This window comes from Quercus robur, chromosome 6, assembly GCF_932294415.1.
Source record: "Quercus robur chromosome 6, dhQueRobu3.1, whole genome shotgun sequence".
In the NCBI taxonomy this organism is placed as follows: domain Eukaryota; kingdom Viridiplantae; phylum Streptophyta; class Magnoliopsida; order Fagales; family Fagaceae; genus Quercus; species Quercus robur.
In genome coordinates, this window is record NC_065539.1 from 34273284 (window position 1) to 34298038 (window position 24755).

Below are 24755 nucleotides of genomic sequence, written 5' to 3' on the forward strand. Positions count from 1 at the left end.
CACAGACGAAATGGCTGACGTAATGGATGGAAGGTAATCGACGAACGATTGATATTGACGCAAAAGTTTTGAGTAAAATTCTCTAGAAAAATAAGAAACTAAACTTAAGAAAAGGTATAAACATATTTATAGGATGGAAGGGCACAAAAAATGAAAAGACATGACGTTTCATTTCCACCAATCTTAGGGTGCCACGTGTCACTCCACGAACTACAAGGACCTTATTGCCCCTCATTTATGACATCGAATACTAGGACGAGGAGTATTAAATGAAAAGAATATTCTCTTTACTCCACGGCCCTTTAGATACCCTGACGGGTCACGGAGTAGGGGCCAACTGATGAGGGTATTTTCATCTAGTAGAAAGTTTTATTACTCGTCCGTCCTAGATGCTCCTTTCTCCGTTCGTCTAGCTGAACAACCTCAGGGGTTGACGATCCTATCCATGCGTCTATTGTCACATGGTCCCTCGAATCCGTCATAGCAGCAGATAGGAAAACACGTAACAAGTGGAAACTGACAGTTAGGCAAATCCTCCTCCTTATCTACATATCGATGGACGGTTGGCCAAGCTGACAGATAGAGGTAATGGGTCCCATAATTCTTTGCGTAATCTCCACGCATAAGTCCTCATAAGGAAATATCTTGTGCATCACATCCAAAGACTCCACTACATGCCCATATCTTCCCTATATGGAAAAGTCGCCCTAAAATCTTAGAAACCCTAACCCTAGATCTTCTCTACATGGAAAGGTCCCTACATCCAAGAGATCTTGATTCACTACTCACTACTATATAAGCATCAAGTCTCCTTTTCTCCTAGATACGTAGAAAATCCCTAGCTCTCTCACTATAGAGTTCGTAGAGATTTCTTATTCACTGACTTGACTTTCGGAGAGTCTTTGGCCAGTACCGCATTGGTGCTCTCTGATAGGTTCTTGGCTTCTTGTTCTTCAAGTACCCATCAAAGTGTTCAAGGACTATTAACTCACTGACGATTTTTGTGCATCATCACCGGACTTGGACACTCACTAGCAGTCAACATTTTAAGTTGCCATTTAGGGCATAAGATTTGAATAAGGAAAGTAAAAAAAAGATAAGAAGTTAAAACTTTTCTAAACTTAGAAAATGAGATTAGAAATTAATTTTTTTTTTAACTTTTAATTTTAACCATGGAAAGTATTGCACAACATTAAATCGTGTGTTCTAAAGCTTGTTTATGCATTAAGATTTAAGAGTGGTGGACTCAAGATTTGATAGTCGATTCCAAGAAAATAGAAATTTACATACAGATGTATGTACTCAAGCATATTATTATATATATAATTTTTTTTTAAGTAGATATAATAGAATTTCAACTTATGATGTTCACTTAATAATAATTACTTTGATCATCAAGTTACCAATTAGTTTTTGGTGTAAGTGGGGGTTTAAACTCTAGATATCTTATTTGATGACAAAAGACTTTACTGATTAAACTAATTGAAATACATACTTCAGATAAATAGTAGAAATAAAAAAATCATTCATTCATGAGTGATATAGTTATTCTACCCCCCCCCCCCCCCAAAAAAAAGCTCACAAAGATATAATATTCATTTTTTTTGTTTTTAATTTTTTTCAAATGAATAAAAATTCATATTTTTTTACACCAAAATTTATTTCCCAAAACTCACAAAATTTGATTGCTTTTACACCAAATTTTATGAACGAAAGTAAATTATACATATATATCACTAGTAACAATAATTTTCTTTACTTCTCTTGGCTTCTTTATTTTCTTTTCTTTTTTCCTCTATCTTTGTGTTTTTATTTATTTATTTATGTTGCAAACTTTAGAAGACAAGGATAAAATACGAAGAAAAAAATTGTTTCTATTTTTCAAAATAATTTTGATATTTTCAATAATTTTTTTTTTACGAATAAATGATTTGATAGTGTATCAATTATAATGTGCAAGGAGACTTTTTATTTTTATTTTTTGAGGTTTAGTCTCATAATTTTACTTTCATAACCAAAATTTCTACAAATGTCATAGAATTATCCATTCACAATATATCTAGTTGAAAAAGTAGAATATAAATTTTGTTCTAAGGTTTACCAATATTTTGATAAGAAAATGCTTAACCATTGAGAATAATTCAGTATATGAAACAAATAGTGCAAAAGAAAATAATGTCCGTTATAAATAGAATAAAAAAACAAAGATGAAATTGAAGAAATATCATGGATTTGCAGTTTGAGGGACCACAATGTTAGGAAAGAGAAGAAAGGAACCAATGAAAGAGGAATTTTTTTTTTTCCACGGAGTTGCAATTGGTTTTTTTTTTTTGTCTTTTTGAGTGGGTTTTTATTTTTATTTTTTTAATATGATTGGGGTTTTTTTTTTTTTTTTTAATAGGAAATGTGGGGTGGTTTTTATTAGAAGGTGGGGTAGTTCTTTTCTTTTTGACTGAACTTAGGATAAGTTTTTTCTCTTTAAATGGAAAACGTGCACAGGTTTTTTTTTTTTTTTTTTTTTTTTTTTTTTTTTAACATTGGGTGTATGTTTGGATGGTGTTAAAAAGCACTTTTTAGCTGCTTCTTTCGTTTTTCAGTGGATCCTGTGTATTGTTTATGAGGCCCGCAAGTACTTTTTTCAGTAAAAACAACTTTAAAATTGAGTCTCACGGCATTATTCACATATTTAAAAATTATTTTGTTATAATGGTTTCAGTTTTTAGTTTTCAATAATAAGTGGTATCCAAACATACCCTGGGTTGGAAACATCTATCTACTATCTAGTGGCCACATCAACTTAACCCAAAAAATCCCTCAAAAACCACATCAACTTTCACCAAAAATGAAAATTACATAGCTTTTTCTTTATAAATTAAGGACAAAATTATAATGCTTTGAATACTTATTACATTCTAAAAAATATAAAATTACATAAAAAAAACACTCCTTATAATCTTGAAATTAAGTTTTGAGGTTAGGTTACCATAGGAGAGGGTATAAGGCACCAATAATTTTGCCTGATCCTAATGGTCTGTTTGGATGGTATGCATTTGGGCTATGGATTTGGATTTGAGAAGTCCTAATTCAAATTATTTATTTAGGTAATTTAAAAAAAAAAAAAAAAGATTTGGATTTGATCCAAATCCAACTAGATTTCAAATCCAACTCCAAATCCAAATGTTGTCATCCAAACACAACTTAAATTCATTCTTCTAATTAGAATTAATGGCTGGTTTATACAACCAGTCAAAAATTTCATCAATATCTTGTAAAATGCAAATCAAATACCAAAATAAAATCATAAAATCAAACTACTAAAATAGAACTCAAAATTCGATGTAGTAACCTGTTAGTCCACATGCATAATGCATGCCAAAACCCAGTTAGTCAACTAGATTTTTAGTTTGCACACTATTAAACCAGGTTATAGTTTTACAAGTTTTCGCCTTCTTGAAGGGAGCAGGATTCTCTCAACGCTGCAAATTAACTCCACTGCGTACAGCTCAAATCTATAACTAGCAGACAACATTGGTCCACAGGACCTAGTCATGTAAAATGATGGAACGAGTCCAGCTCACGGTGCGTGAAAGAAAAGCTCTTCAGTCTAATAATGGACTTGGACACTACTAGCTAACTTTGCTGGCAACATTAATGAAACGCGGTTTGAATGGTAGTTGGCAACAATAGCAGAAAACATTAATTGCAAGTTATGACATAATTAAAAAAAAAAATGCATTTCAATTTTATGAAATTCCAGTTCCAAATAGGCTGTAGTATGCTATAAATTCAACACAAAAATTTGCCTCCTCTCTCAAGTCCTCACCTCCCTGTAAAAAAGCCCAAAAAAACTAGAGCAACGTACTCATCAAAGGTCTTGACATGGCGATGGAAGAGTTACACATGGCCGCTCTTGCTTATTATAACAATAGTAACGGGGATCTTCAGAATAAAGCGTGGGACTTCTTCAATTCCATGGATTCGAATGGAAATGGTGGGTGAGTTTCTTTGTATTCTATCTCCTATGTCTTTTAACATCTCAGTATAAAATTATAATAAAAGTTTCATGCATTATTGATAGCCAAAAATTTAGAATTGTATTTTTTTTCTTCTCTGCATGTATTCGTCCAGTTGAATTAGGTAAATTTAAGAAAAGAGTAAGACTTATATACAATATTTATGTGCTATTTTTTAGGTTTCCTTCTTAAGATTTTGTCATGTAAATTTTTTCTCATGATATAGAAGTGTATGTTTTAGTTAAACATTCACATGACTAAATTTTAAGAGGAGAATTTAAGGAACAACATCTAAAGTACTGTACCTAAATTTTATTCTTACAAAAATATTATGTAAGAGACGGTAACGGCCGTAGCATGTGTAAATTTAATTTTGAACTTTCATTTTTAATTTTGTTAGGATTCTAGTAGATAACTTAAATTATTATTCTACAGCAGATGATACGTTTTAATTGACACTACTCAATTCTTTCCAAATTGATGGTTATAGTACCATAGTTCAACGATAAAATGAAGATAAATTGTACTTCAATTCAGCGTAGTGAACCTTAAAAACAAGAGTTAAATATGTTGCACATAAATTATTTTACGTAGTTTTATACCCTCTTAGTTTTGGATGGTGTTGAAAAGCACTTTTCAGCTGCATCTCACGTTTTTCAGTGGGTCCTATGTATTGTTCACCGGACCCACAAGTATTTTTTTCAGTAAAAACAACTTTAAAATTAAGTTTCATGGCACTATTCACACATTTAAAAATTATTTTGTTATAATGTTTTCAGTTTTTAGTTTTAAAAAATAAGTGGTATCTAAACATACCCTGGGTTGAAAATTATTTTGTTATAATGTTTTCAGTTTTTAGTTTTCAACAATAAGTGGTATTTAAACATCTATCTACTATCTAGTGGCCACATCAACTTAACCCAAAAAATCCCTCAAAAACCACATCAACTTTCACCAAAAATGAAAATTACATAGCTTTTTCTTTATAAATTAAGGACAAAATTATAATGCTTTGAATACTTATTACATTCTAAAAAATATAAAATTACATAAAAAAACACTCCTTATAATCTTGAAATTAAGTTTTGAGGTTAGGTTACCATAGGAGAAGGTATAAGGCACCAATAATTTTGCCTGATCCTAATGGTCTGTTTGGATGGTATGGATTTGGACTATGGATTTGGATTTGAGAAGTCCTAATTCAAATTATTTATTTAGGTAATTTTTAAAAAAAAAGATTTGGATTTGATCCAAATCCAAATCCAACTCCAAATCCAAATGTTGTCATCCAAACACAACTTATATTCATTCTTCTAATTAGAATTAATGGCTGGTTTATACAACCAGTCAAAAATTTCATCAATATCTTGCTAAATGCAAATCAAATACCAAAAAAAAAAAAAAAAAAAATCAAATCATAAAATCAAACTACTAAAAAAGAACTCAAAATTCGATGTAGTAACCTGTTAGTCCACATGCATAATGCATGCCAAAACCCAGTTAGTCAACTAGATTTGTAGTTTGCACACTATTAAACCAGGTTATAGTTTTACAAGTTTTTGCCTTCTTGAAGGGAGCAGGATTCTCTCAACGCTGCAAATTAACTCCACTGCGTATAGCTCAAATCTATCACTAGCAGACAACATTGGTCCACAGGCCCTAGTCATTTAAAATGATGGAACGAGTCAAGCTCACGGTGCGTGAAAGAAAAGCTCTTCAGTCTAATAATGGACTTGGACACTACTAGCTAACTTAGCTGGCAACAATGGCTGCGTTTTCTGATTTTTTTTTTCTTTTTTTCCAGTTGCACTATTTGACCATAAACAGGGTGGCTGCGTTTTTTTAGTTGTATTATTTGACCAAGTGCACTGTTAACGGACCTACAACTTTCACTTTTCAGCAACTTTTTCATTAAAAATAGGTCATACGATACTATTCATACATTTAAAAATTATTTTGTTACAATATTTTCAGTTTCAGTTTTCAATTTCAGCAAAAATAAATTCAATCCAAACGAACTTAATAGCAGAAAACATTGCAAGTTATGACATAATTATAAAAATAAAAAATGCATTTCAATTTTATGAAATTCCAGTTCCAAATAGGCTGTAGTATGCTATAAATTCAACACAAAAATTTGCCTCCTCTCTCAAGTCCTCACCTCCCTGTAAAAAGGCCCAAAAAAACTAGAGCAACGTACTCATCAAAGGTCTTGACATGGCGATGGAAGAGTTACACATGGCCGCTCTTGCTTATTATAACAATAGTAACAGGGATCTTCAGAATAAAGCGTGGGACTTCTTCAATTCCATGGATTCGAATGGAAATGGTCGAGTCAGCTACGAGGAGTTCATCCACTTTTTCGGGCAATACGGCTACAATTGGGAAGACCGCAACTTTTACCATAGTTTGGACCGCGACCACGACGGTTTGCTGGATTTCTGGGAAGTCCTCACATTGTACTACATCTTGAAAACAAGGAGTGTGCGGTGCCAGTGCTGCTCAGCGTGCCAAATTGGACTGTATTTCACGTGCGTTACATGCTTTCACAGTGCTCGCCACACCTTCGATATCTGTATTGGTTGCTATAGCACACAGACGTACAAGCGGCAGCACGACCATGATGTTTTCTTAGATAGCTACGTGTTGCTGCGCTCCAAGAAAGGGCCTCCTCCTGGTTTGCCAGATCTGAATCAGGTGAGAAAATATTACTGTATTTACTTTTCCCCCTTAAAATTTTGAATCAAATTGCATTTTAAATTAACTTTGTGCCTTAAATTAATGTTTGGTTTCATCTAATCCTAAACATTTAAAATTGTACTATTAATTAATTCAATTAATTGACGCCCTTCTTAATATTTTTAATGAAAATATTTAGGATTAAAATTTAATGTAAAAAACTATAAGGTTTGATTTGAAACATTCTTGAGTTTTATGTTTAATTATGAAACTTTTTAAACTGTAGAGTTCAAATTTTAAAAAGTGACTCTAAAATACATGTTTCCTAAAAAAATGTGATTTATCTAAAAAAATTTCAATGATATAAGTAAATTGTTTATTGATAGAAAAAGACAAATCACCTACTTAAGGGCTGTCAATAAACAAAATTATACTATATGAATAACTTAATTTAAACAAAATTATATATATATATATATGGATAGGTTAATTTTTTAATACTGTATATGAAATTGCTAATGATATTATTTGTTAAATTTACGTGTAATGATCATATAGGAATATTTTTAGTGTCAAATCTACTATTAAGATTGAGTATTTCATTTTTAGTAAATTTGTTATAGATTTTTCTTCTAAAGTTATTTTTATAGATAATTTAACTTTATTTAATGTTTTACATATGTTTTATACATCCATTTTCTTTCCTTGTTTTGTGAAATTATATGGTTTTTAGATTATTAAAATTAATTATTGAATCATAAATTTAATAATTTATGTTTTATCCAATTTTTATATTTGAATGCTTTCGTTGTTATTTTATTTATTTGAAAAGAAAGGATAAAAAAAGGAAGTACTTTACCACTATTTAAGTTTGTCTTTTTAAATTATTTTATAAAGAGGTGATGACTACTGACTAGTTTACTTGTCTTATTAAAAAAAAAAAAGCTAGTTGACTTGATTATCAAAGGCTAGGTACAGACAAAAATTAATTCAAAAACTTATTTTTATTTATTATCTTTTTGAAGTTATAATAATTTTATTCATTGTAACATCAGTTAATTTATAAATTTTTGTAGTAAAATTTGTATTAACTTTATTATTTTCTACAAAAGATATAAGAATCCGTTTCACTAACCCATGCCCGGATAACTCATGCCTGAATCTAACAATCGACAATTTGCTAAGTCTCATTATATAAATGCTTGCAAATTGTCCAATCAATTAAATTGTGTTGTTATCTAAAAAAGTATTTGTTCTGTTTTGACTCTATCTTGATTTCATTATATATCTATTGCAGGCACTAATTCCTGTTCAACCAAATGTTGTTATAAATGCACCAGAAAGGGTGAGTTTCTTTGTATTCTATCTCCTATGTCTTTTAACATCTCACTATAAAATTATAATAAAAGTTTCATGCATTATTGATAGCCAAAAATTTAGAATTGTATTTTTTTCTTCTCTGCATGTATTCGTCCAGTTGAATCAGGTAAATTTAAGAAAAGAGCAAGACTTATGTACAATACTTATATGCTATTTTTTAGGTTTCTTTCTTAAAATTTTACCATGTAAATTTTTTTTCATGACATAGAAGTGTATGTTTTAGTTAAATAGTCACATGACTGAATCTTAAGAAGGGAACCTAAGGAATAATACCTAAAATACTGTACTTAAATTTTACATAGTTTTATACCCTCTTAAAAACAACTAAAATCATAAACAAATATATCAATGTAAAAGATATAAGGAGTGTATGCTTTTAAAAGTCAAGAGATAAAATGTAATTGAATCATCTGCAAATATCTAATAAATTGTATTTTAAATTAGCAAAAAATAAAAATAAATTGTATCTTAAAAACAATTAAAGAAAAGAAACCATATTATGCAAAGTCTCCAAAGACTTGTCAGGAAAAAACATCATGATTGTCGCTAGTGCATCCAATTATGGCATTGTCACGTAAAAACATATGTCGATTATATAGTATGTATAAAAACCTTAGTAACTGCAAAATCATTTCCAAGAAAAAATAATGGTTAAATTAATTTTCAATTTACTTCATATAAAAACTAAGAGATATGCAATTGATTTCCTACTGTTTCAGTCGAGGTGGTGGACAGCACTTGCAGCATTGAAATCGGCGATAGCGGTGCTAAGCATAGGGAGTTCGATCTCTTCATTACTAAGTTGTAGCATAATGTGATATGATTAATTACGAGAAAATTGAAGGAATACAAGAATTACCACTAGTTGCCATACATGAAAGGGCATGGCCTCCATACTAAATTTATATCTTATAAACTTCATCTATGCTGAAGGGTTTGTAACAATAGCAAATTCATGGTCCACAAGAAATTTAATTTGTCTGAAATTTCCGGCCAGTTATTTCCTCCTACTCTTATATAATTGTTGTCGGTATTATTGAATCTCAGACTAATCCCAAAATGGGAACATGTTTTACACACACTGCTCATGAGGATTATTAAATTGGAAGGATTTGTCACCAATAATCGTGATTATAATGTGTGGTTATTTAGCTATACTTTATTTTATTGTTAGAACTAGTAGCTAATATGTGTGCTAAATGAGAAAGCTATCGCGTATGAGATAGTTAGGACTCAATCTTAGTTTAATTTACTACCATCATCATATCAATATATTTTAATAGGAAAACTTAGTTTATATAAATTCGTAGTATACTTAGAAGTATGAGGTAACATTAATAATATACAAATTGTAGTGATTTTGCAAGATGAAATTTAAAATAAAATTGAACATACATAATAAATTAGAATATAAAAATTATTGGGTTTCAATTAACTTAACTGATAAAGTCTCTTGTAATCATTATAAAATAGACACGGTAGGTTTGAAATACTATTGTATCTAAAATAAAAATAAAAAACTCAAAATTGAGTACTATCTAAAAATATTGTAACTCTTTTGGGAATGAACCTTAAATGAGCACAATATTTAACATATATATATATATTTTAATATATATATATATATATATATGAATATTTTGCAAATGTAACTTTCATAGATTTTTGTAAAAAGATTTAAACAATTCTTCATTTCTTGTTCATTGATTGCATATTAAAATTCCAACCATTACCAATACCACTAAGGGCAACTCGACAGCAACAATTTCAGCTTGGGTAGCACTAGCAACTTCATCTTGGGTGACATGGCACCATCAGCTTGTGTAGCAACTGATATTTGGGAAGATGGTGCATCAGTGGAGGGTACCATGACTTTTAAAAAAAAAAAAAAATCTAATCTAATTATTAGCAAACTAGGAAAACAAGAACAACTAATAATAACCTCACAAACCAAAAAGGAAAAACAATATCTTACTTATGCAAAAAATAAATAAATAAATAACACACACACACAAAACAAAACCAAATACAAACAATATAAGACTTGAAATTTTATTAAATAATAAAAGCAAAAAGAATGATGCTCAAAATTTATTAAACAACAACAACTACAACTAAACGACAATGATGATGACGACAACAACAACAACAATAACCATAACAACAGAAGCAACATCAAACATCAGTTCAAACAAAGAAAGAACACAATCTCAACTTTAAACACTAAACACAAAGGAAAACAAAAATCACACCTTAAAGAAACTGTAAGTGTTGGAGTTTCGAATTTGAAAATAGAAAAACCTACTTAGACAACTTTCAATTCCTAAATAAAATTAAAGTAGGAACAAAATTAATCAAACAAATGAATAAAGAACAAATTCAAAATACTTAGGGTTTCAATTTTTTTTAGTTAGGGTTTCAAATTATAAATCTTTGGGTTTATTTGATTTTAACAGTTAATTTCCATAAAAATAAAATAAAATCAATGAGAGGCTAACAAAAAGAGAAATGAGAAATAAAGAATATTTACCTAAGACAGTTTGGAGTAAGAATTGATTTAATGAGGAGGAGATAATGCCAGAGTAAGGAGGAGACAACAACCACACCTAGGCAATGGCAGCTAAGGTTTGTAGTGAGTGGCTAGGGTTTGAAGTAGAGAGAGGCGAAGAGCCAAAGAGAGAAGAGTATTGAGAATTTGGTCATTGGTGAGAAGATCAAAGCTAAAGAGTGAAGAGATTAGAGAGAGAGTCTGAGAGATATCAGATATCAGATCAAAAGATTGATCTGTAATTGTGACAGTTGGATTTTGGTCTTGATTTGATTTTAACGGTTGAACTAGGAATTGGGTACTTGTGTCACTAAATCACTAATATTGAGTTTGTACACAATGTAATTGTGGCCGTAGATTTTGAATCTTGACTTGATTTAAGCAGTTGATTTGGAAATTAGGAAATAGTGCCAAAAAAAATCAAACCTTATTACTGAATTACGTTTACCAATTACCGAAGAATCGAGGCAGGCAAGGCATATATTTATTAATAATTCAATTTGTTTGGGTTATTCAGGTGAAATATATTATAACCCGAAATCTGAACCGATTATTTGGTTATTTTTAAGCACAACCTATGACCGACTACACCTTGCATTTAGAGCCACCCATGCACAGATCTTCAGGTTGGGTGGGTACGGTCTGGTGGGTCGATTGGTTCAGTTCATAGGATAGCCCTAATTTTATGTAGCATTTATGGGGACTTCAAATGTAAGTTTTTATTTTCTAAAAGTTATTTTTTATTATTTTACAATTATATTGTTCATTATCAAATGGTTAAATATATATGTATAGTAAATAACACACACACATACACACACATATATATTATTAAATAATATATACATGCATCATCACCTTTAAGAGTATTAAATACAAAATATCTATAATGTACCATTTATTTATTATTAAATGTATTGGCACATGTTAGATGTGTTATATGATGGATAAATTGCTACCTGCCATGTGGAACTATTAATTTGTCCTCATTATTATTATTATTATTATTATTTTAATACAAGATAAAAATTTTACATTAGTTTGATCTAAGTGTACATATGTGTGAAGCTTCCTTCTGAAAACTTGAACTCCTGATCTTACCTCTCACACTCCACAAGCACTTATACTTATAGAATGACTATCGCACCAAGTGTGTGCAGTAGTTGTCCTCATTATTCTAAATAGATAGAAGATTGCATCACTTGTCATTGTTGTGTGCATTCACCAATTGTGGAATCAAATTTTTACAATATATAGGATGAATTGCAAAGTATACCCTTAAAATTTGGGAATGTTTAGATTTTACACCCTGAAATTTGGTTCCGTTAGCAAAACTTCACCCTTTGTTAGTTTAAGGCGATAAGTGACATCTAGGCATGCTGAAATGTTTTATTTTTGCCAAATCAACCATTCAAAACAACATTGTTTCAAAGGAAGGAAAGGTATTGCTACCATCTCTCTAAGGGGATATTTGCAGATTAACGTTGTGAAGGGATAGAATATAGTAAGTTAATACGGGTTTGAAAGAAAAATGCAAACTAGCATCTTGAGTTTTAGAAACTCGAGTTCCATATCAATCTTGAGCCTCAAAGACTCTCTTCCCACTTACTGAGTTTGCTGAGTTGGACATGTATATGCCACATAGATCTCGAGTTTTTAACAGTCGAGTTCAAAAAAAACATAAATCTTGAGTTTTTTACACTTGATTTCAAACAGATAAAAAAAAAAAAAAAAAAAAAAAGAACCTAAGAAAAGAAAAAAGAAAAAGAAAACCCAGAGAAAGAAAAAAAAAAAAAAAAAAAAAGAACCGAGAAGAAAGAAGAAGAAGATCCACAGCAAAGGGTCTTGTTTTTGTTGTCTTCGGTTGTGGCCATTGCTTGCTTTTTGTTGTCTTGGTTTGTATTGAAAAGGGTCTTGTTGCTTTTTGGGTTTTGAAGGGTTGAACATTTGCTAGAGATTGGTGGGTACTGGGTTGGTTCTTGATTGGAGCTTTTCTTTCTAAAGTTAGGTACGTTTGTGGGGTTGTATTCCGTAGGTACGCACTGGAACTCGAGTCTTAGAGACTCGAGTTCCACGTGGATTCCATGTGAAATTTTTATGCACGTCAGTTATCTCAGAAATCTAAAACTCGAGTTTTTAAAACTCGATTTGCTATTGATCTCGAGTTTTAAAAACTCGAGATACACACATACTTTCAAAACCGGGCAACTAATGAAATTGTTAGAAATCCTTTGTTATTTGGAAAGGGAGTTCATCTCTCTAAACGACACTATTTTGCCAACTCAAAACAAAAATTCCAGGTATTCCTACGACACCGCTGTTTTGCCCAAATTATCTTCAACCTATTCCCAAAATCAAAACCTCAGCTATATTGGATTTTCCAAGCCTCGAAGAGAATAGCTCTAAGCCTCTAACCTTGTTATTGGCTTTGCTAGTGATAAGCCTTCCAATAAGGCCCAAGGAAGAGAGCTCACGAGCTATATTGGGTTTGGATGGTAGAGAAATGGGTCTGCTGGTGTAGTGGTTTGAGATAGGCGGGTCTACTATTATGGTGAGATCGGGTTGTTCTGGGTTCATGAGGAGAGGCGGCTATGGTTAGGATGGGGCAAAGACCAATGGGTAAGAAGGTAGGTATGGTGGTGGGGAAAATGTTACCACATGAAGTGGGCAGCACCCTTAGACAAGCTTGACAAAGCCACTACTGCAGAGAGTGTAAAACTGTCAAATGTCAATACTTTTATTCTTTCCTTTCCTGAATTGTACCTGGGGTTTTGATTTTGGGAATAGGTTGAATGGCAATCCGTGTGTCACGTTGCAGATCCTATGTTTTGTGTAATTGGGTTTATAGTTTGGGCAAAACGGTGGTGTCGTAGGAATACCCGGAATTTTTGTTTTGAGTTGGCAAAACAGTGTCGTTTAGAGAGATGGTAGCAGTACCTTTTTTCTTCCTTCGAAACGGTGTCATTTTGAATGGCTGATTTGTGAAAAATGAGAGTTCGTTACATCGCATAGGTCACAAACGACGTCGGTTCTGTGTGTTCTTAGTCAAAAAAACATAAACCTCTTTTCAATTCCACAGGAGGGTTTTAGTTAAAATCACTTCACAGCTCCCTTTTTTTCAGTTTTTCTACTACCTGCTGTGGAGTTCAAAAATTCAGTCAGGCACAGAAGTCATTGCTTCTACACAACTAAACAGGTGCGTTTTTCAATCAACTAAAAAATGTCTACTTGTCTCTACAAAACCATTCTAAATGGTGAGAAACACATTACTAGTAGATCTCCAACACCAATTCACAAACTGGGTTTTCTTCAAAACCTATCTTTATCCTTGAAATACTATGTCTCCAGCACTTCAAGTCAGCAACCATTTGCTGTCTCTTACCTCATAAACTCACTTGGGTTCACACCAGAAGCTGCTTTATCAGCTTCCAAATATGTTCATTTCGAAACCCCAGAAAAAGCGGATGCTGTGGTTAAGTTTTTGAAGAACCATGGGTTCTCTCAAACCCAGATCTCGAGCCTAGTTAGAAGACGCCCAGTACTGCTCAAATGTAATCCTGAGAAAACCCTTTTGCCCAAAATGGAATTCTTTTCCTCTAAAGGGATTCCAAGTCCTAACCTTGCAAAAATGTTTACTGGGGTCCCTGATCTTTTTAGAAGAAGCTTAGAGAAACATATTATCCCTTCCTTTGATTTGATTAAAAGTTTGCTTCAGTCTGAGGATAAGACTCTTCAAGCTATACAGCGATGTTCGGGTATGTTAATATATTATCTTGAAACTAATGTGGTGCCCAATATGAATACATTGAGAGATAGCGGAATGCCCAAGTCGATTATTATTTCTATGCTTAAAAAACACCCAAGAGCATTCAGGTCTAATCCTGTTCTGTTTAGAGAGGCTGTCGAGGAAGTAAAAGAAATGGGATTTGATCCTTTGACAATGAAGTTTGCCAAGGCAGTACATGCTGTGCGATCAATGAGCAAATCAACATGGGAAAGGAAGCTCAATGTTTATAAGAAATGGGGTTGGACTGAGGATGAGGTTTCTATGGCATTTAGGAACGATCCATGGTGTATGACGGTATCTGAGGAAAAGCTTACAAGGATAATGGATTTTCTTGTCAACAAGATGGGTATGGAGTCTTCCCTCATTAAGAAACACTCATTACTTGTTTCTTTGAGCTTGGAAAAGAGATTGATTCCTAGGGGTTTGGTTCTTCAAGTTTTGCTATCGAAAGGTTTGGTGAAGAAGAATTTTAAAATGCATGCGTATTTTGAGTGCCCTGAAAAGACATTTTGGCAGAAGTTTGTTATGATTCATGAGGACAAGGCTTCTGAGCTGTTGAAGTTATACAAGGGATCATTGGATTCTTCAAAATGAGAAGAGAATAACCTTGTTGAATTACTTGCTTTAGTTGAGCTCCAAGATTGCAATTAACCCATATTACTTTTTTATTGGTAATGTGAGTTATCTTTTATTTGTTTGAACGTTGTAGCTCGAGTTCAAAAATGCATAATCATCTGCTAGGTTATTGTGATCTGTTCTTGCTTAATAAATGGCATAATTCTGCAAATAGTTCCATGGCTGAAATTTTGTAACTAAAATATAATTTATCTGTGGAACTTTTGTCACAGAAATTTAATTCCTTTCATTTTGTTGCTATAAAAAAGACATCTAGCTCCCTGACACATGCTCTTTGTATGCAATTGTATTACTGGATGGTCTTACTTATCAAAAAAAAAAAAATTGTATTACTGGATGGTGTTGTAATGTTGGTGCATGCAATTTTGAGACTGATATTGCTAGTTCAAGTCGGTTACACTGAGTACATATTGAAACTATGGTGAAGTCTCATAATTTGTATGCATTCCAAGATACCTAACAATTTTCGGTTTAACATGTTTGTGAGCAAATTCTCTCAGTACTTGCAGAATTTTTATGTTATTTTGATTTGCAAAGCTCTCGTATGGCACCTATCTGGAATGCACTGCATGTTCAGATGGCTACAAGAAAGAGCAGCAGAAAGTATATGGATTTTTTTTGTTCTACAGAATAAAAAAGAAAATGCAAAAGTACTTGCTTTATAAGCTGTTTATCTTAATGGCTTGAGTCAAATTCAGGTCAGCCAAGTGGACAAATCCAGCAATCAGCTTTCTTGTGGTGAAAGTAAGTTTGGAGAGTGTTTTGAATTTGTGTTTGCAAGTCACTAAATCTATCATGAGGCCTAGTTGGACCATTTTTTGCCATCACACCTTACTTTGACTTTTGATTGGACAATTGTTATTTTAACTCTCTTTCCAGGATTTATGTGGCTAGGCAAGTTGACATTTGCCCTTTATTTCAACCCTATCTTTTATATACAAGTAAATTTTATTATAACTGAAAAATTGTGCACAATTGAGATCTTTGGAACCAAACTTTGTGTTTTAGTTGAAAATGGACCTGCATAATGCAACTCAAACACTCCACAACCTACCTGAAATTGTATGAAATGAATGAGTATTGGAGTCTTTGGCTGTGGTCAGAATTCCACAGCTCAGAGAAGAGACTCATTTTAAGGGCTTTGGTACTCATTCTTGTTCAAGTTCGTGAACTGTCATATAGAAGGTCCTTCCCATCTGCAGAATATATATAGGTAAAGCTTGGATGTTACAAAAGTGGGAGCTGGTTAAGAGAGAAGTTCATAGTGCAGCAATTGCATAATGATCACACAGTGACCTAATTTGTTTGCATTTTTTATTTGTTAGTTACGTGTTTCATCCTCAAACTTGCTTTGTTCCAAGTTTGAGTGCAGCTAAGAGAGAGAGCGCACGTGTGCAGAGGGGGTAGGAGTGGGTTGTTAAGGAGCCCGGGAATTTTTTGGCTAGAGTAAAGACTTACCGCTGTTAATGCAATGTGTGACATGAGTTTTTTAGGTGAAAACAGAAAGGTGTATTACAAGTTGTTCAGATATGAATTTGTGATAAATAATTTAGCAAATACAAAAACAGTGTTGTGTGTTCTTGAGCAAGTGACATATATCATGCTGAGTTGTTTTAAAATAAATAAAGTGCTTTCTTGTATTCAGACAATTGTTAAGAGGGAGAGAGACTTGGATGCATCTGTTATAATTGTTTACATCATGGATGTGAGTTCTTTGTGTTTCTCTTGTTGTTTACACATTTTTCTTGAACTTCATTCAGTCATGTGTAAGGGTGCAACTAATTTAGGCTAAAGTTTAAATCCTTTTCTGTTTAGTCTAGAGACATCCGATTCTAATTTATGTGATTGTGTTGCATGATCCCAGCTACTGTAAATGCTTACATCATGGATCCTCAATTGTTTCTTCTCATGATTGATCTTTCATTTTAACAAGATGAACTGATTATTGCTATCTTGAATACTACCCTGTAACTAATATTTTGTGGTTACTCTTGTAGAGGCTCAGTGATGTATTGGTCTTGGTATTAAAGTATTGTATGTTCAATTTGGCTGTCTGTTTTTTATTTGTAAGTTACACTCGTATTCAGTGGGTCACGGCCTCATCTTTCGCCACTCTTGTTAGGTAAGGAGGGGCCATTTGAGCTAAAGTTATTGTATTCTACTCCTGTTTTACATGGAAGCTGCTGTGAGTCGTATATGGCATGCAATTCTTTTTCTAAAAGTCAGCATTTTGTTTAAAATTGTTTGCTCATGTTTGTGAGTGAATTCCCTTAGAAGTGTAACATCTACTTCGATTTATGGAGCTTCTATATGGTGCTAGTTGGGATGGATAGATGTACCCTGATATTGCTGCTATTTTGGATTGTTATGTGATGTTGATCCCCTTGTGTGTGAACGTATTCATTTTCTTTTTCATTGCCGGGTTAAGGGAGGTGGAGAAATGCAGATAACGCCCTCATGTGTATACATTTTATTAGCTTTTCCTATTAAATATTACTAGTCGCAGACCCACGCGATGCATGGAAATAGATAAGTATTTTGTAATTATGATTTAATGTATAATTTGTTCTCCTAAATTTGTTGAAGATAATTTGTTCTACATAAAAATTAAACAATTTTTTCAAATTATTTTCCATCTTTCTATCTCTACAAATAAATCATTCTATTATTTTTGGGTTTATTGGATTGATATTTATCTATTTTTTAGGTGGCTCATATTCTTCTAAATTATGTTATAGTGCGTTATGTTTTCCCAAATTTTTTTTATTTACAACTAAACTGGTCTTCTTCATATTTTATCCAAATTCAATTTCTTTAGATAGCTAACCAAGCATACATCGTCTTGGATTTTCTTAAATCCAATTGATCTTCATGGATTTTGAGGCAATGTCTTCCAGCAAAGGCATCCCATAATAATATTTAAATTTGTTACAATACAAAACCAAAAAAAGAATAACATATCTTATACTAAGTTATGCATCAATATTCATGTTACAACTAATATGTATATACAAAAAAACTGATTTATGCAATGCATATACAAAGGGAATACTTTATCCATACTGGTGAATACATCTAAAATTTACTTGAAAATTGAATATACATTTCTATTTGAGACAAAACTTTCTAAACATTGGTTAACGACCACATAAATTGTAGTAGTCAAACCCTACTACAATTCTTTTACTATATTCTTCACCATAACTTTGAGATTTTTTTTGGTTGGTTTATGGGAACCAATGTTGTTGGCACTTAAGATCTTCGATGACACATCACCAACAAAATTAATCACGAAAACTTGAAGAATATGGGGGAAAAAAACTCAATTTATATATATATATATATATATATATATGGCCATAGACCCTTCTGTCTTGGGTCCAGGTCAGAATAGGCCCATAAGTATTATCAAGCCCCGAGCCCAATGACATGACTGGTTCACTATTCATAAGCTTGGTCTATAAACACAACTCATGAGTAGGGTGACCGGCAGCTCAAGAGTGCCCCGAGGAATCTTATTGCCGAGCAACTTTCGAAGGCTAGCACCAATTCCAACATCCTTGGCACCATTTCCAACGAAGCATATTCCTTGTCAAGAGTAATCAATTTGGGTCTCACCCACACGAGTGAAACTAGAGGATAATTTATATATATTTGTGTGAAGCTCCCTTCTGAAAGCCCTTCAGTTTATGTAGAGAAAACCTCTGAACAGTGTTACCTTAGCTACCATAACTCACAAAAAGCTAGAGAGGGTATCTGATGGGACAGGTACTCAAGTAGAGGCTCAGATAATCAAGATGTTCCAGAGAGAGTTATATAATGTGAGAGACCCTTCCTAAGAGGAAGGGGGGGGGGGGGAAAGGAAAACAACAATCTAAATTGTCTTTGTATTCAATTGTGATCAATATATATACAAGTGTGACCTCCTCGAACTAAAAGTCTATTGATATCAGAATCTCTGATTTAGTATTTGATTGTCATTTAATTCAGTACTAACCGTTGTTCAACTCATTAGAGCCTAGTTCTTCTATCCACTCTCTACAAATTTATTGTATTGGGCTCCTTGGGCCAATATCTCATACATTTTTTGCTTGGCCTGTAAATCGAGACCCTACATTAGTTATTACGACACAATTTATTTCATTGGTTTGATGTGTCTACACACACATATATATAGTTTGACCTATTGATTTGATAATATAGATACATGAATAAGTGAGTAAAGTTAAAAATTAAAAATCAAATTAAAGGTAAGCATTTATATTCATCCATAAATAGGAAATGCTAATCTATATATATCTAAAAACTGAAGCGCATCATTCATTGTTACTACGCTCTAGTTGAGCCACATCAGCGTCTACGTCATTATTTTTTTCTTTTCAGTTTTTCTATAATTTTTTTTAACATTTATTTTTTTTAATATTTACACTTTTCCAACCTTTCTCCCTCTCTTACCTTTTCATCTCCTTATTACTTCTCCAACCTTTCTCCCCCTTACCTTTTCATCTCCCCTCTACCCTCGACATTAATATCATTCTTCCTCTTTCCATTCATCTTCCTTTATTTTTGTCTCTTCTTATTCACATCCTCTTACTATAAATTCCTCACTATCTCTTCCATTATATGTATAGTTTTCCCTCACAAAAAAAAAAAAAAAAAAAGAAAAAAAAGGCTGTCTCTCACTCTCAATTTTTTGGTGGATTTTATCTTATTTTATTTTTTTTCTTGTATCTCTACTTTAGGTTGATAATTTTTTATATTCTTTAGAACTCTACTTTAGGTTAATGCGATTTAGTTTTGTTTTTCAAATTGTTTTTTTTTGTTTTTTTTTTTTTTTTTTTGGTTCTCTTTGATTGTTAAATTTTATCCTATTGCATTATAAAGAATTAAATATAGCATATAAAAATATAACATTATTCTATTATATTGCATGATTTGAATAATTTGGTATTTGGTATTTAGTATAATTTTTTATTTATTTTATTACACATCATGATTTTTTATAGTGCTCAATTTAGATGTTAAACTATGAGACTTTACTAATTTTTGTTTATTTTTTAATCATTTGTGATGAACAAAGTACTCTTATGTTTTTCGGTGTTTTGGATTGTAGGCAAAAAAAATAAGGTTTGAGAAAGTTTGTTTAAAACTAAAAGAATAATTTCCAAATTTTATATTCTTTTTAATGATTCACAAAATGTTATAAATAACTTTTATTAAAAAATGAATATTTTTGTTAACATGTCTTTTGAATTTTTAGAAAAATTGTATTGTTTTCATTTTGGTACGACAAAATTTATATTTGTGATTTATAATTGTTCTTATATTATATTTATGATTGTTCCTATAATAAGTAAAAATATGATTATAAAATACATTATTCTTTATTAAATTAATTTAAATTGTAAAAAAAAAAATTAATATAACCACCATTAAAATTATTATCACGTGCAACGCGCGGGTTCGCGGCTAGTATCCCTTAAAAGCTAAATACTAGTTGTTACTTGAAGTTAAACCTTAAAATAAAATAAAAAATAATATGTTGATAATATTTTCACAACAAATGGCAGGTTGTTAATGGTAGATAAAAAAGTAATTTCAATGACGAATTCAAATTAGAACTAATAACAACTTACAACCTATAATTTGTTGTAAAAATATTGTGGATGTAGCATTTTATTAAAAATATATATGTGTGTATAAATGTAAGGACCAGATTTGAGTCCCTAACCCAAATGATAAATGAACTTAGGCCTAAAAAGCCCAATACAATGAATTTGTAAAGAGTGAGTTGGAAAACTGAGCTTTAATGAATCAGTCAACAAATAAAGTGTATTCAGATGACAAGAAAATGTAGATAGAATAGTTTAATTTAAAGAAAACTGTCCTCGATACAATCCAAGGAGGTCAGTTCTTATATATTGATTCTCAAGTGATTATAAGTTCAATTCTTGATTGCTATAGTATTTCTCCCTCTATATCTCAATCCCTTTCCCTTAAGACCTTCCTCCTATTTTATACCATACCTCCCCTCTCATCTCTACTCTCCACGTGGACATTAAATCGCCTGTGTTGATATTTGTCCCATCAACACCCTTCTGAAATTTTTGGGAGTAGTTGTAAGGTTGAAAAGTACTGTTCAGATATCACTTCCTCATTAATGCAGCCAGAGAGTTCGCTACAAAACATTTAATACGGTGGTAGCAGCTTTCCCCCAGATATATCTCAGCTCCTATTTTGTCCTGTATGTTCACAGTGCATATCCTTATCAATAAAACTTCCTGGAACGTCACTCTAGATAATAAAACTCACCTTCTGTCCCCTTCTTTGTTTAGCTGAGGTGATACTCCTCCTCGGCCAACCTCTACAATCATAGCTAGCTCGAGGAGTTCAAAGTCTTACGTCCTCCTTACTATTGATCTTTCCTCGAATCACTGACCTCCTCGGACAAGGCCAAGGCCCAACATATATTTTTGGGCCCATTGTCTTTACAATAAATATTTTAGTAATTTTTCCTATGAGTAATGCTATATCCACAACATTTTCGCAACAAATTTTAAGTGGTAAGTTGTTATAGCATTCACATAAACTCGTTCAAAAAATTCCATCTATTTTAGCATAAAAATCTGTAGTTGCACGAATCTCCCTGGCCCAAACCCTTTTGATTAAGCCCTGGCCCAAAGCGCAACACACAATGAATGTTTGTAGAGAATGGGTGAAAGAACTTAGCCTCAGTGAAACTGGTCGGACTTAACTATGGAGACGGTTGTTGCAAGGATAAAAACACTAGAATGAATATTCCCCAGAAGCTTTCATTTCCTAAGTGATGAATACAGTTTTTTCCGTCCCCTTCTTTGAGGGGCTCTATTACATTATATAGCTCTATTATTCTTATCTGAACCTTACACTTGTTGATCATCTAAGCCCCCACTTGAGCACCTGTCTTATCAGACACCTTTATCATCCCCTTGTGAGTTGCAGTGGCCAAGGCAGTACTGTTCAGGGGTCTTTTCCTCATTAATACGGCCAAGAGGGTGGTTGTGACACATTTAATGTGGCGGTAGCAGCTTTCCATGAGATATTTTGGGTTTTATTCTTTTTATATGCTTGGAGGATGAGCGGCAGTGGTAGGGGCGAGCTCTTGGCCTGGACTTCGTAGCGTCCGAGGAGAGGTTACTCCTCGGACAGGTTTCCTTTACCGTAGTTGGGCTTGAATAACGTTTTGGCTATGACTTCTCCTCGGACATGATGCTTTTCGGACGGGCCTGTGCTTAAGTAGCCCATTGTTTTGGGCCGGGCCCCACAATAGCCCCTCAAAACTCCGGTTTTTATCTCATTCCGAGGAGAAAAGCGGGGTTTTGATGTCAGTGAGAGGATGGAAGCGAAGAAGCCTTGAGGCGCGCGTGCGGGCAGTTACTTTTGGACGCGCTACAATTTACGAAGCGCGGCCATTTACTTCCGGAGGTTTCTTGTCCCCTTCATCCAACGGTGAGACGTGGATCGAACGGCCATCGTTATTTCTCGACTTTCTAGGCGAGGTCGATCTTTTCTCTCTCCTCCAGGCTATATAAGACGTCAGATAGGTTCCCCTCTTCTTTTCTTTTATCCGCTCATCAGAACAGAGATCTCCAGAGAACTTCAGCGCCCAGAAATCCTTAAGCACATCCTTCCTTCAGATCTTCATCGTCATTTTTGCGAGACGCCCTCCATAGAAGAGCTTTCCGATTCCCTTATTGGGCATTTGAGAAGATACCTGTAAGTTCCGTTCGCTTTGTAGCTTCGACTTCCTCCTCGGACTTTATTTTTCCCTTGGTCTTTATTTTCATTCTTCCAGTACAGTTCAGATGGGTAGATTCCAAAAATTAGTAAATACTCCGGTCGCCATGGAGGCCTTTAGGGCAAAATACCACATTCCCCCGGGCGTAGGGCTGCGATACTGTCCTCTTGAGGGAGTATTGACAGATAGAGGCGTGGGAGAAGTTGTTATCCCCATGATTGCTTTCATAGAGGGAGGGATGACACTTTCCATGCGTAGGATCATAAGGGAGTACCTGTCCAACCATAGATTGACGTCGTATCAGTGTGCCCCTAATATGTTCAAGATACTAGGCTGTGTAGATGTCTTAGACAAGCGGATGAATCTAGGCCTTACTTGGCACGACGTGGCTTATCTGTATGAGTGTCATCGCCTCGAGAGTGGCATCGATAAGGGAGGGTATTATCTCAAATCCCGATCCGAGGTGGTTAGATTGATCTCCTGTCTTCCAGCCTCCAATAAGACCGTGAAGAATGATTTTCTTATTGCTTCGGGGGAGTGGTTCGACGGTATTCATTGTCCGACCAGGGCAGGAAAACCAGGTGCGGCGTCTTTAAGGCCAGTCCTTTTGGGGATAGGGTTTAGCATTGGGGGGTCATTTTTCTAGCTTTCCTCACACTTGGAGAATTTCATGTACTAACCCCATTGTTTTTGGATGTTTTGCAGATATAGTTCACGTCGCTCCCCGGCTAAACTTCGTGAATGTGCCGGCGCTGAACTATCTTCTGAGGTCGGAGATTTACGTTGCCGAAGACGGACAGCTACGTGCGGCTCATCTGGTTCTGGGCTATCAACCTCTAAGCCGCTCTTTTCAAGCCGTTGGTCACGCCATAAGGGCTGGCAGTCCGAGGTTGGCTAGGATTGACGTATCCATAAACGGACTCCTAGCTCCACATGATCTCCCCCCAGTCATTCTACCCGTTGTTCGGCGTCCTCGTATAGTAGAGCAACTACCTCCTCCGGAAGAGCCTGGTGTTGCTGATCCAGTTGAGGGGCACACCGAATCATCTCGTCTTTCCCTTGAGGAAGAAATAGACGAGTTTTACTTCGAGGAGGAAGTTCAGCAAGACCTCATGGTTGAGCTTTCTGATCCTGAAGGAGAGCAGGACCGCAACTCCGTGGTCGCTGGTCCAATTATTATAACCTGCTCGGAAGACTCCTCGGACGAAGGAGGAGGTGATATGGGAAAATCTCTGAGAGAGTTGATGTCCAGCCGAGGCAAGGGTCAGTCTTCGAAGGCGCCTGCCAAAGCGCAAACCCAGGACCCACCTCCAATCACTCCTCAGGTCCCTACTGATCCTGGCCTCAAGGCTATCCCTGACCTGAAAAAGAAGAGGCAGGCTGACATCCCTGAGGAGGGCGAGCTGGTTACCCGGCCTGCTAAGCAGCAAAAGGCTGCCAAGGGACAGAGGAGTAAGAGGGCAAACTCCTCTGAGAGCAAGGACGAGGAGAACCGCACTAAGGTGCGTGCTACCCCGCGTACGTGGAGCCCTAAGTTGGAGTTGGATGGGGTTGCCATCCCCTACAACTCGTCGATCCGAGAATACAATCGAGGCCGAGCAGGGTACGTGGCTGATGCTTTAGAGCAACCTCTACTGCTTCCTCGGGATATGGAGGCCTATAGACGGTTCTCTCAGCCGGAGCTTTTCCTATCCCTTAAAAGGGATCTTGCGATGGTGGGTAATTCTTTTACTGTTTTATTAACTTACTTAACCCTGCTAAATTCTGAGCCGATTTTATTTCGCTTGCAGATCACTCAACAGGTATTTGTGGCTGAGGAATTTTGTCGTGATAGTCGGAGTCGGGCTGAGGCTGAAGCTCAGTCTTGGACGGAGATGGAGACAACCTTGGGGTCCCTCAAGCATGATCACCTTAGGCTTACTGAGAAGTTCAAGG

At 34.2% G+C, this 24755-nt stretch overlaps 2 protein-coding genes across 8 annotated transcripts; both read left to right on the plus strand.

The window, feature by feature from the left end:
* The first annotated feature begins 2769 nt into the window (after positions 1-2769).
* Positions 2770-9151, plus strand: LOC126688539 (uncharacterized). 7 transcript variants are annotated; one of them, XM_050383264.1, is made up of 5 exons: positions 3706-3995; positions 5587-5709; positions 5818-6710; positions 7990-8037; positions 8792-9151. In XM_050383264.1, exons 3-5 carry the CDS (start codon positions 6231-6233, stop codon positions 8888-8890), a joined length of 627 nt encoding a protein of 208 aa, XP_050239221.1. In that variant the 5' UTR covers positions 3706-3995; positions 5587-5709; positions 5818-6230; the 3' UTR covers positions 8891-9151. The 7 variants fall into 7 exon arrangements, with proteins under 7 accessions (XP_050239218.1, XP_050239221.1, XP_050239224.1 ...); XM_050383267.1 differs by having other exon boundaries at positions 5594-5709; XM_050383265.1 differs by having other exon boundaries at positions 3706-3991.
* A 3694-nt stretch (positions 9152-12845) lies between these two features.
* Positions 12846-15309, plus strand: LOC126688538 (uncharacterized). The gene has a single exon (XM_050383259.1). The coding sequence runs from the start codon at positions 13841-13843 to the stop codon at positions 14999-15001; it is 1161 nt and encodes a 386-aa protein (XP_050239216.1). The 5' UTR covers positions 12846-13840; the 3' UTR covers positions 15002-15309.
* The last annotated feature ends 9446 nt before the right edge of the window (positions 15310-24755 follow it).

Bases quoted from the DNA above. Each gene is read 5' to 3' on its own strand.
- LOC126688538 (XM_050383259.1), top strand. From the start codon at position 13,841: ATGTCTACTTGTCTCTACAAAACCATTCTAAATGGTGAGAAACACATT.
- LOC126688539 (XM_050383261.1), top strand. From the start codon at position 6,231: ATGGCGATGGAAGAGTTACACATGGCCGCTCTTGCTTATTATAACAAT. The intron at 6,711-7,989 runs GTGAGAAAATAT...TATCTATTGCAG, and splicing joins GTTTGCCAGATCTGAATCAG to GCACTAATTCCTGTTCAACC. The intron at 8,038-8,791 runs GTGAGTTTCTTT...CTACTGTTTCAG, and splicing joins TTATAAATGCACCAGAAAGG to TCGAGGTGGTGGACAGCACT.